This window comes from Athene noctua, chromosome 25 (genome assembly GCF_965140245.1).
Source record: "Athene noctua chromosome 25, bAthNoc1.hap1.1, whole genome shotgun sequence".
Taxonomy (NCBI): domain Eukaryota; kingdom Metazoa; phylum Chordata; class Aves; order Strigiformes; family Strigidae; genus Athene; species Athene noctua.
The window spans coordinates 603,946-616,288 of record NC_134061.1 but is presented as its reverse complement, the minus strand read 5'-3'; the positions used below and the strand labels follow the sequence as shown (position 1 = coordinate 616,288).

Below are 12,343 nucleotides of genomic sequence, written 5' to 3'. Positions count from 1 at the left end.
CAGCGGGGGCCCCAGGGACGCCAGGAAGGGGAAGGGACCCGCTGTCCCGCAGAGAGGGGCCGGGCCGGGCCAGGACCCTTCTGCCGGGCAGGTTTTCCCCGAGGCTGGCGAAGGCAAAACCCGCGGCCCTGGACCCCGGCCAGGAGCCTGGACCCGGGGCTGCAGGGTCCTGGCACAGCGGGCTGGGGCACACGCACACGGGCACCGGGGTGTCAGCCCCGCCGCAGGGCACGGGCTCCGGAACCAGACTGGGGGGATGGAGGAGGCCCCGGGAGCTCGGGGGTGGGGGCAAGCAGGAGCAGGGACACCCCTCCCCAACCTCCGCGCTGGGCCCCGGCGCAGTCCCCAGGCACGGCAGAGCACAGGCCCCCAGCCCCGCATGATCCCCCTGCCCGCACGCCGAGCCTGGGCGCTGCCCGTCCGCGGGCAGGCTGGGGCTCCCTGGTCCTGGCCCCTGCGGCCGGGGGGGTGCTCAGTCCGGGCCCCCGAGCCCCAGGCCGGGGTCAGCAGGACGCCGTGTCGCCGCCTCCCTCCGTCTCGGGGATGGGCTCCAGCGGGGCGCGCAGGCGGGAGGGCTCCGGCGAGGCCGAGCCGTTCCTGCCGATGCCGCAGGACTGTCCCGCGTTGTGGATCTGCCAGAGGTTGTCCAGCGCCTCGGCCTTGGCGTGTTTGAGCAGGTCGGCCTGGCCCTGCGCGGGGACGGGGCGTCAGCGCCCGCGGGGCTGTGCCCGTCCCCGGCGCTCACGGAGCGTCCCCCGGGCGCGGGGTGGCCGGGTGGGGTGCGGGGGGTCCCGCAGCCCTCGCCCCTCACCTTCAGCACCGTGATGTTCCAGGCGAAGCTCTCCAGCGCTTTCTGCAGCTTGCGGCCCCGCAGCCCCTCCTTGGCCTCGATGCGGTGCAGCTCCTTGTGGAAATCCATCCCTGGCAGACGGAGCCTCGCTCAGCCACGGGCCCCGAGCCCCGCACGGGGGGGACAGGCCGGGGGGGCTCCCCGCGGCCCCCTCCGTGCCGGGAGCGACGGGCCGACGCAGCCCCCGCCACCGCGCTCGGCCCCGGCCCGCGGCAGCGCCGGGGGTCTGGCAGGGCAGCGGCTCCCCCGGGCACGGGCTGGGCTCTGGCACCCCGCAGCCCCCCCGGGGGGGCTCAGAGCGGGGCGCCGGGCCCCCCCGCCCTGCACCGCCTGACGTCCTCGTGAGCGGGTGCTATATTTACCCCTCCTGACGCAGCACCGGCTCCGGCCCACGCGAGCCCGCGAGCCCACGCGCCATCAATCAGCACGCCCCCAGCCCCCCACCCCCGCACCCCGCACCCCCCCGCACCCCGCGTCACCCGCGGCCGGGCACGGGCCGAGCTGGCACCCCAGCGGCTCATCGGCAGCGCAGCCGGGGTGAGAGCAGGGACGGAGCCCCCAAACCGCTGCCTGCCAGCACCCCGAGGAGCCGGGCAGAGGCAGCAGCAGCCACACACCCCAGAGCCCCCCGACACCCCCCAGCACAGCAGCGCGGCTCCCGCAGCCGAGGCGGCCCAGGAGGGCGCAGTGCCCCCCCGTGCCCCCCACCCCGCTGCCGCTCCCCTCGGCGCTGGCAGCGGCGGCGCAGCCCGAAGCCGAAGCTCGGGGAGATTTCTGGGCCGCCGCAGGCCGGGAACAAACAGGGCTGCTGGCAGCAAGGCTGGGACCGGCTGGGGGGGGCAGAGCGGGCCCCCTCCTTCCTCCCTGGCCCCTCCGGCTCCTGGCAGCCCTCCCAGCCCCGTGGGGACCCCCGTGAGCCCCCGGGCCAGCAGCCCCCCCCCCGTGCCCCCTGCGCAGCCGTGGGCGCCTGGAGCGGGGCGGGTGGGGGGCAGGAGGGAGGGGGAGGCCCGGGGCAGGCGCGGCAGCACCTGCCTGTGGGGGTTCCGCCATGTGTCTCGGGAGCCGTAACATTCAGCTGCCACTTCTACCGTCAGCCCCAGTCTGTTATTTCTGGTGCTAATTATATTCTGGCGTTTGGCAGCTAATGACTCTTCCCCGCTTCCTCGTCAGCCTCCTCCGCTCCCCTCCCTCCCGCGCAGCCCCTGCAGCCCACCCACCCACCCAGCACCCCGGGCCCTGCGCCCCAGCACCCCCCCGCCCACCCCCTGCTGCTGGCACACGGGAAACGGCAGAGCCGGGCTCGGGGCCACCCCAGCCGGCAACCACCCCGCCACGGCCGGCCGGCCCCGGCTGCTCTGCCGCTGAACCCCGGCCCGGGGTGCAGACTCGCGCCCCTCGTCCCCCGCCGCGCCCCGCCGGCTGCAGGCGTGCGGCCAGAACTGACCCCTGACCCCAGCCCTGCGCGGACACGCGCCCCCCCACCGGCCCCCCAGGACCGTGCCCGGTTCTGTGGCACGGAGCAGCACCAGGGCTGGGCCTGCCCCCCCCGGGACCCACCTGCCTGCTGCGCCTGGATGAGTTTCCCGTACACCGCGTCGGCCGACTCGATCAGCGTCCGGCTGGTCTGGATCATCTGGGGAGGGGGCGGCGGCGTGAGGAGCTGGGCACCCCCCGGCCCCCACGCACCCCCCGGCAGAGCGGAGAAGGGGCTCGGGCAGCAGCTGCCCCGGTGGCCAGGTGTGGTGTGGCCAGCGCCGGGCCGGCTGCCAGGTCCCCCTCCGACACGAAGGAAGGAAGCGGCTCCGGCTGCGGCTGTTAGTGGGATTTCTCCCGCCAGGCAGGAGCGCGGGATGCCCCGGCACGGGCAGCGCGGGCAGGGGGACAGGCGCTGCGGGGTCCCGGGGCTCCTACCGAGCGGGGGGACCCTGCGCCTCGACAGGCCTCCTCCCTGGGCAGCCCCCCCGCAGCCTCCCCCTGCGCTGGGGCGGGTGCAGCGAGTTTGGCGACCCCCGTCCTGGGCAGGGGGGTGGTCCCGGTGCCGCCGGCCCCGCGAGGAGCCAAACCCCGGCGGGACGGCGCTTACCGTCTCGTAGGCGGTGAGGACCTTGCGCAGCAGGTCGGGGATGGGGCCCTGGGCCTCCATGGGGGGGTACCGCTCCGCCAGGTTGAGGGTGACGCTGGGCGCGCTGTCGCTGTGCAGCAGCCACGCGGCCACCGTCAGGATGCACTGCTTCATGTTGGCGGCGGGCGTCAGCCCACACAGTTCCTTGAAGGAGACCAGCGCGTTCTGCGGGCACAGACCGGCGTCAGGGGCTCGCCGGGGAGGGCCCCCAAGAGCCCCCCTGCTGGGAACATCCCCGTTTGCTCCAGACGAGGTGCCACACCCGCATCCCCCGGGAAGAGGGGGCACGTCTGGGCTCCCCGCCACCCGCGGTCCTGCCCCGGCCCCGCCCGGCCCAAGCCAGGGCCCCCCGGTGCCTCCGCGGGGTCAGTACCTGCACGTTCTCCCGCAGGTCGGTGGCCTCCCGCAGTGGCTGGGTGGCCGTCCGGAAGACCTCGTCGATGGCCTTGATGCCGGTGGCCTTGGTGGAGGTGTACTCCCGCACCCGGCGGCCCCGGCGCCCCGCCAGCCCCCGGCGGTGCCCCTTGCCCCCGCCACGGCGGTCGGTGATGGCCACGTGCACAAAGAGGGTGGCGTGGGGCAGGGGCTCCCCAGCCAGGGACTGGAGGGGGACGTGGCGGTAGCCGGGCTGCAGGCACTCGAAGGGGATGGTGTACTGGGCGATGAACTCGTCCCCGATGTAGTCGTCGTCCAGCACGACGAAGCGCAGGACGGCCAGCTCCGGCAGGTTGATCTGGAACTCCAGGCTCTCGTCGAAGACGGGGTTGTCCCCGCTCTGCAGGGCCGTCTTGGTGCGGTGCTCGGCGCAGTCGGCTGGGATGCCGTGGATCTCGGCGCAGACGTAGGGCTCCACCACCTCCCCCTTGGCCCCTGAGCCCTTGGGCTTGGGCAGGTTCTGCCCGCTGATGACCTTGAGGTGCAGGAGCTGGGCAGGCACCCCGGGCAGGGAGTCCTTGGCGTTGGCACTGAAGTAGGAGACCTCCTCCCGCATGATGGCGGGGCGGAGGACGTACCCGCAGGCCCCGTTCTGCTGGAACCAGCCCGTGTTCAGGTCCATCATGAGCCCGGGCGTCTGGTAGTTCATGGCCACCATCTGGCAGCCGCACTTCCAGAAGTCCTGGGGGTTCATGTTGCTGGCGTCGATGCGCATGGGGCTGGGGTACACGCGGGAGAGGAACCGCTTGTTGTAGCTGACCAGCTCGGCCGGGCACTCGTTGGCGAAGCGCCCCGCCTCCACCTCGCTGAAGGAGCACATCTCCCAGTAGTGCTGCCCGCGCCGCGAGCTCTCAAAGTCCTGGAAGGGGACGGCCTGGCAGAGGCTGACCAGCTCCGAGAGCTCCCGGCTGAGGCGCACCCGCCGCGGGCCACCTCCCTCCGGCGCCTCCCGGTCCTCCTGGCCCAGGCGCCGCGCCAGCTCCCAGCCTTCCTCCTCGTCCGACACCTCCCCCTCGCTGTCCTCGCAGCCGGGCGGCAGCTTCTTGCCCTTGATGAGGATGCGTCCCTTGAGCTGCTCCGGGGAGGGCAGGTAGGACGCGGCGGGGTTGGGGGGCTCCAGGTACAGCTTCTCCCCCAGCGTCTTGCGCAGGCACTGGGCAGCGAGGCGCTGCTGGGGGGCCGAGCAGCGCACCACCAGGCAGAGGATGAGGGGGTAGGCGGAGGCGGCGAAGGCGTGCTGGTCGATCAGCCCCACCACGGCGCGGAAGGGCACGCAGGAGGCGGCCGAGGGGCTGGTGTAGACCACGGGCTCGCCCTCGGGGCCGTCCCACAGCACCAGCTCGATGCTGCGGCAGCCCAGGCCCAGGGCGCTGATGTAGCCGCTGATGTCGGAGCGGCCCCAGAAGTTGTCCTCCAGCAGGCAGGCGCTGTGGGCAGAGCTGATGTAGTAGTGGGAGAGGGGCTGCGCCATGTCCTGGCACACCCTGCGGTGCTGCGGGTCGAAGATGGAGCAGTCGGAGGAGAGCAGGTAGCGCGTGAAGCCGTCAATGGCCAGGTAGCCCTTCTCCCGGCCCTCCTTGGAGGGCTCGTACTTGCCGACGATCTCCAAGCACTTCTCCTCCGTCACCCCCTCCATGCCCTGCTCCACCTCCAGGAACATCAGCAGGTCCTTCAGGCCCAGGTACTCCTTGTTGCTGGAGAACTGCACCAGCAGGAAGAAGATCTCGGGGCGGGTGCAGAGCTCGCAGTACGCCTCCACGAAGAGCTCGCAGGCCACCTCTGCGCCGGGACGCTCGCTGGCCTTCTGCAGCTCCTTGAACTTCAGCTCGATGGTGGACGTCTTCATGCCCGGGTTGAGCGCTTTGATCAGCTGCACGGCCCGGGACACGGGGATGCGGCCAGACTTCTCCAGGTCGGCGAGGTCAAAGACGGAGGAGATCCAGGAGGTCCGGAGGCTGGGGTGGCCGGTCCCGGGTGCCTCGGGGGTGTGTTTCCCGTAGGACACCAGGTACCGGAGCCCCATCACCCAGGCACTCACCACGTCGGCCGAGCTGGCCACCAGGTCCAGGGACTCGTAGTTGTCTCCGTAGATGATGGAGAAGGCGCACTCGTCCGGGAACTGGTCGGAGAGGCCGTTGCTGCGCAGGACGGGCGTCTTCTTGCCCACGCGCACCTCTTTGACTGACTTGATCTCGATCTTGGCCTTCTCCGAGTCCTTCTTGGAGGGCTCCCAGCGCACGGAGCGCATGTCGGCGTCCAGCACGAAGAAGCGGCTGTACATGCGGGAGTTGGAGCGAACCTTCTTCAGCTCGCAGCCCTCCAGCATGAAGGAGATGCAGGCGGCCGTGCTGTTGATCTTGCGGTCGTTGGGCATGGTGCTGAAGGACACCGTCTTCTTCTTGTGCGGCGGCCGCTGCCGGGACCCATCCTGCCAGGGCGGGAGAAGGGGCAGAGCCATCAGGGACGCGGCAGGCAGCTCCCGGAACCCTCCTGCCAACCGCTCTCCCCATGCCAGCCCCGGTGCCCCAGGGAGCCCCAGGGAGCCCCAGCACCACGCGCAGCTCGGTCCACCCCAGCCCGACCCTTTCCCCGGAGGCCGGGCGCTGGCTCCAGCCCTGGCCTCCCCCACGCCTCGCTGCCTGGTTATTTTAACTCCGCTTTCCTTCCTTCCTTCCTGCTCCCAGCCCCGAGCCGGATCCTTCCCCACCGCTCGCTCACCCTCGGTGGCACCACCATGCACGGCACGGCCCCCGCCTCCCCACCCTGGGGACACCGGAGGAAAGCGTGCCCGGCGGGACCAGCCTGTGGCCACGGCAGCCCCGTCCCTGCGGGGGGGGGACACACACACAGACACGCCACGGCCCCCTCACGCCTTCCCCTGTGCCCTGGGCACCGGCCCCGGGCTCCTGGCAGTGGGGTGCGAGGATGCCCGGGGCACCCCGAGGCGATGGGGAGCCCCAGCCAGACCCCCCGCTCTGCCGGGGAGCGGTGCGGGACGGCCGCCTGAAAGTGCCACGTGTTGGGGACACGAGGGGTGCCCCCGGCCCCGGCCCGCAGCGCCCGCGGCTGCTGCTGCCTGTACGGGGGGACACGGGCCGATCGCTGCCTGCACCCCGCGCTCTGCCCGCACCTCTGCGCCAGCCCTGCCCCTTGGTGGGGAAGGGGGGACCCTGCTGCCAAGGGGCTGGAGGGGGCAGGGGATGAGGGGACACAGCAGGGCCTGGAGCATATTATGGGATGGATTTCATTAAGCAGCGCAGCAGGAGGAGATTTAATCCATTTCTTCAAGATTACGGCGAGTCACCTCTAATCCGGTGGCATCTCCAGCAGCGGCAGGTCCCGCCCAGCTGCCCAGGTTGGGGGTGAGGGGGTGTCCCCCTCCGGCCCCCCGGGAGCTTCCTCCCGCACGGGGCTGCAGTGGAGTGGGACGGCACGTCCCTGTGCCTGACCCCAAGGGGTCCGGATCTGCCCCCGAGAGGGGCCAGGCGGCCCCGGGCCAAGGGCAATCGGGACGGGTCATGTGAGTGGCCGGGCACAGGGTCCCAGCAAAGGGGACACTGACCCCAGCCCTCGGCCCCACGTCGGAGCCGGCCAGACCCTGGTGTCCCGGCTGCAGACGCCCTCCCAGCAGCACCGTCCCTCTTCCTCCTCGCAGCTGTGGGTGAAGGCCGACCCCACTCGTCCTCACGCAGGGGCTATTTCCCCCAGGTCGGGCGCAGGAGCCGTTCGCATCCTCTCGCTGCCAGGTTGCTCCTGGGCTGGGGATGTCCCCGCTCAGGTGGCTCCAGGGCCCCCCGGCCAGCAGCAGCTGCCCCCTCCCCTCTGAGCCTCCGTGGGCATCTGGGTGGTGCTGCCCAGCCCCCCCCAGCACCCCACCATCCCCCTGCATCACCCCCAGGGCTGAGCCAGGGACTTGGCTACCAGTGGCCACCGTGCCAGAGCCCAGCCAGCCCCGTCGGCGGGGACTCAGCAGCAGGTCACGCCACCGGCCACCCCAGGGGAAGGACTCGCTGCCGGCAGAGCCGCAGGGTTGTCTCCTGCGAGCAGCGACCCGAGTGCCCCCACTGACAGGCAGCCCTCGCCCCCCGCGGGGGGATGGCGGGCACCGAGCAGCCCCCACCTGCCCCGGGGCAGGACCCTCGCGCCTCTGCGGACCCGCTCCCCGCCCCAGCACACCCCACCCCGGGCGTCTCCGCACCGGGCCCCACAGCCGAAAACAGGAAATCCATCCGGAAAGGAAACACGGGCGGGGGGCCCGCGCGCACCCAGCGCCCGGGGACCTGCCTTCAGCTGCGCCCACCGCAGGCAGCCAGACCCACCCCTGGGCCGCGGAGCTCCGTAACCAGGGTGGTGGCGGAGGCCGCGGAGCATCCCCGGTCGCAGGGCAGGGCTCCGGCAGGAGTCGGGACTCCTTGTGCCGCCAAGCAGGCAGAGCTCTGCCAGCGCTGCCACACACCGCGCCCACCGCGACGCCCATGCCGACCGTGATGGCGATGGAGAGCGCGGGCGTCCGGCGGGGACGTCCGAACCCAGCTGCCCGTGCCCTGCCTGGCTCTGCGCCACGTGCTAAGCACCTCTCCAGCCAATTACCCCCCGCAATTAGCGCCCTGGCCAGCACAGCAGCCCCACGCTCAGCCGCCACGTGACCTCTGTCCTTCCCCAGCCGAGCAACCCAGTCCCAGGCGCGGGGATGGGGAAGGGCCCATCGGCTGACGCTCCCTTCCCGCTGTCCCCCGAGCCCGGCCGGGGGGTCCCGGCTGCTCAGCAGCTCCTGACGGCAGGAGACAGAGGAGCTGAAGCCTCCGGGGCTGAGGTGCCTCGGCCCGACAGCGGCAGGACCCCTCACCCGGCCACAGGGCGTGCGGCGGGGACAGGGCTGCTCCGGCTCCTCCACAGCCGCTGTCCCCAGTCCCGGTTCCCCCCCTGCCCCCACGGCGAGCAGGGGTGCAGGCAGCAGCACCAGCCGGCAGCGCCGGAGCGGAGGCAGTGGGAGGCCAGGCACAGCCAGGGCTTCTCTACCGTCATTTGTTCCCTGCCAAGAAGCTGGCGAGTGACACATCCACTCCCCGCGGCACCAGCTGCCGCTCCCCAGCGAGGGGCCGCGGCGCAGGAGCCCGGCGCAGAGGCACCGCTCCGCTCCCGGGGCTGGCACGGGATGGGGAGGGGGCACAGGGGCCAGGGCAGCGGGGCGCTGGGGACGGGTCAGCTGCAGTGGGAGGCACAGAGCCAGCGCCCTCCCAGTCCCTCTCCAGCATCCTCCCAGCCCACCCGGCCTCCAGCGCCCTCCGCTCCCAGCCTGGGAGGAAAGCGGGGAGCCAGTTCTCTAGCCAGGGCACGGGGCCACCGCCCGGCACGGCCAGCTCCGGGTTCCCCCTGCCCGGCGGTTCTCGCTTTCAGATTCACTCCTCCAGCTTTTTCTGGAAATCCCAAAAAATAACAGAGCCGGCAGCTATTCCCACGTGTGCCTCCACTTCGTCAGCAGCCAGCCCCTGCCCGTGGCTCGTCCGTGCCCTCGCTCTGTGCCGCAGCCGGGGCCACGGCACCGGGCCCCCTCCCTGCCCCCAGCCCCGGTACCCGCATCGCGGCCGAGCAGCGGGCGCAGTCCCCGGCTCCCACCCCGCGCCCCGCGCAGGAGCGGCCCCAGCAGCCCCCAGGGACTCGGGGTGCGGCAGCTGCTCCCCGGCTCCCGCGGGGGCCGGTTGGGGCCCAGAGCTGCCGGGCGGCCGCAGGGACCCTCACCCAGCCACTGCGCAGAGCCGGTCCCTGCCGCCCCCCAAGCACGGAGGGTCCCAGCCGGCCGTGGGGGTGGCGGAGGACACGCTCCGTCCCCTGTCCCCGCTCAGGGACCCGAGCGCTGCGGGGGGAGCGACGGGCCGGCGGCCCCCGGGCAGGCGGGGGCAGCGTCTCTGCCCGTCCCTCGCCGGCAGCCTCGGGCACAGAGGGGCTGCGCACGCGGGGGGTCCGGGGGCACCGACGGGCTCAGCCCGGGGGCTCAGGCTGCGGGGTCCGGGACCTGGAGCCCTCCCGCACCAGGGCAGGACCAGCCCCGGGTGGGCTCGAGGGGCTCCAGGGACCAGCCCAGGCCGGGTCTGACCTCCAGCGCCCTCCCCCACCAGCGCTGGCCCTGGGCCACCCCCGGGGACGCAGGGTGACGGGGATGTGCCCAGCCCGGGGACAAGCGAGAGCTTCACCCCGGCCCGGGCCCGGCGTGGCGGGGGGACGGCGCTGCCCGGCCCCGGGAGCAGCAGGAGACCGCGGCGAGGTCCCCGGGGAAACCGGGCACAGAGCGGGCACCGGCCCCGGGCTCTGCCCGCACCGGGGCCTCGGGAGGCTCCTCGCCACAGCGGGGGCCCGGTGGGGGCACAGGGTCCCCCCGGCCGCCCCGGGGAGGGGCCGCCGGGTCCGGGGGCTGGAGGCCGGGGCTGGGCCGGTGCCACGGGAACAGCCCCCACCGAGGGTATTAATAGCACCGGAGCAATCCCGGCTTAAAATAGGCTGCCAGGAGCGGGGAGGCGGGTCCCGGGCGGACGTGACCTATTGTGTCAGCCAGCACCGCCGGCAAAGCGCAGTTAGGGGGCTCATTGAGAAAAGCGCGTCCGTGACCCCCTGCCCGCCCCCGCGGGAGACCCCCGGGGACCCTCCGCGGCCCACGGCCCTGCCGGTGCCCCCCCCCGCCCAGGGCACGGCTGCGGGAGGGGTCGGGGGCAGGTCGGGATCTGGCCAGGCCAGGCCTGAGGCTCAGCACCTTCGCAGGAGGGGGCCCGGGAGCCGGGAGCAGGCGCCCCCCGGCCAGCGCCCATGGGTGCCCCGGGCAGGCCGGGGCGATGCTGCGGTGTGGCGGGAGCAGCGCGGCCGTGCGGGGCAGCCGGGGCACGGCGGCGGCCGGACGGGGCGACCGCGGCCACGCGGAGCGGACGGGCCTGGCCCGGCAGCGCTCGAAGCCCGAGCCCGGCTTTGCCCTTGGGGACCCCCACGGTGCCGGGCAGGGCGAGGGGCCACCGCGCCAGCCCCCGTCCCCCCGGTGCGGCGGGCAGGGGGCACCCCCCGGGCACCGACCCGGCGCTGCAGCGGCCCCGCGGCCCCACGAAGCCGCCCCGGGGGGACGGGACGGGCACGGGGGGAGCCCGGGGGGGGGGGGGGGGGGCGGCGGGGCCGGGGGGAGCCCGAGGGGGGGCGGCGGGGCCGGGGGACGCGCAGCTCCGGGGCCGGGGGACACGGCTCGGCCCCCCCCCGCCCCAGCCCTGCGCAGGTGCCGGGCGGCGCCGGTCCCGGGGGGGCGGCGGGGAGGGGCCGGGGCCGGAGCGGGGCTCTCACTCACCTTCATGATGCTGGCCCGGGGCGCGGCGGGCGCGGGGCTCCGCTCCGCCGAGTCCTCACGGCTGCTGCTGCCCGAGCCCGAACCGGGGCTCCCGCCGCCGCCGCCGCCGCCGCGGGGCCCGTTGGGCAGCGGCGCGGCGGGGCGGGGCGAGCCCGGCGGGGGGGCGCCCCGGGGCCCCTCCGCCATCCCCCGCGGCCTCAGGGCAGCGGCCGCCGCGGGGCCCCGGGCGCCCCCGGAGCCTGCGCCCGCCGCCGCCGCCGCTGCGGGCTCAGTGGCGGAGCGGGCGGGAGGCGGCGCGGCCGGGAGGAGGGGACGGGCCGGGGGCGGGGACGGGGACAGCGCGGCCCCCCCCGCCCCGGGCTGCAGCGGCGGGGAGCGGGGACGGGCACCGGGCACCGGCACCTCCCGCCGCCGGCTGCGCCCCCCGCCCCGGCCTCCGCCCAGCGCCGCAGCGCCCGGGCCCGGCGGCCGCCCCATCCCGGCGGGAGCCCGGCCAAGCCCCCGCCGCGCAGCCCGGTGCCCGAACCGAGCCCGCACCCCGCAGCCTGGCACCCAAATCCACCTCGCATCCCGCAGCCTGGCACCCAGACCCAGCCCACGCCCTGCAGCCTGGCACCCCGATCAAACTGGCACCCAAACCGACCTCGCATCCTGCAGCCTGGCACCCAACAAACAAACCTGCACCCAAACCCAGCCCCCACCCTGGCACCCAAATCCACCTCGCACCCCGCACCCCGGCACCCAGAGCAAACCTGCGCCCTGCAGCCTGGCCCTGCCCTGCAGGACCCCCCCAAGCCCGCGGCCCCCCCCGGGTCAGGGCCCGGCCGGGGTGAAGCCCTGGGCCTGCGCTCTGGGCCGGGGGGCTCCAGGCTCTTGCCGGGTCCTTGGGGGGCCCCGGGGGGGCTGCGATTGCCCCGGGTGAGGGGTCTGCGGGCCGAGCGTGGCACCGGGACCGGCAGCCCCCTACCCCGGGCTCTCTGGGCTGGATCCGGTCGCACGGTCTCTGCCAGCACAGGGCTGCCCGGGACCCCCCCACGGGCCCCCCCGAGCCTCATCACCTCACCTTCACCCCACCACCCCCCCCCTCCCCACCAACCCCCCGCCAGATCCCTGCTGGTCCCAGCACCCCCGTGGCCCAGACCAGTGTCGCTGCCAGGCTGGCGGCAGTGCAGGCCCCTGGCACCCCCCCCTCCCCCCCCCCCAGCCGCAGGACCCCCCCCCCCCCCCGGCCGCAGGAACCGCTTCTCCCCTACTTACAGCTGGAATTCTGCTCCAGGCTTTTTTTCCAGCAGGGATTGGGGGGGGGTCTCCATCCCTGGGGGAGGTTTTGGCTGAGCCTGGGGGGGGTGTGCTTTGTGTGGACCTTGTTCAAGACATTGTCTTCGGCCTGGCGTGTGTGTCCCCCCCTGCCCCCCCGGCAGCAGCTGCCCGCACAGCAGGATCCCCCAGCCCCGCGGCTCACCAGCCCTTAAAATAAACCTTAACAAGCAGGAGGGGAAAGGACGGGTCCCTCCCGCCTGGCACATTTGTGCCTCAAAGGCACAAACAAACGGCCAGATGCTCCCAGAGCCGCCGAACTGGTTAAATATTCATGGCTGCCCCTTCCCCAGGACCCCCG

The 12,343-nt window shown here is 74.2% G+C and overlaps 1 protein-coding gene across 1 annotated transcript; it reads right to left on the bottom strand.

The window, feature by feature from the left end:
- Positions 1–365: 365 nt before the first annotated feature.
- On the bottom strand, positions 366–10,911 carry LOC141970180 (inactive phospholipase C-like protein 2). The gene is made up of 6 exons (XM_074926587.1): positions 10,726–10,911; positions 3,346–5,835; positions 2,934–3,137; positions 2,408–2,483; positions 812–921; positions 366–689 (listed from the first exon to the last, which is right to left on the bottom strand). Exons 1-6 carry the CDS (start codon positions 10,909–10,911, stop codon positions 504–506), a joined length of 3,252 nt encoding a protein of 1,083 aa, XP_074782688.1. The 3' UTR covers positions 366–503.
- Positions 10,912–12,343: the final 1,432 nt, after the last annotated feature.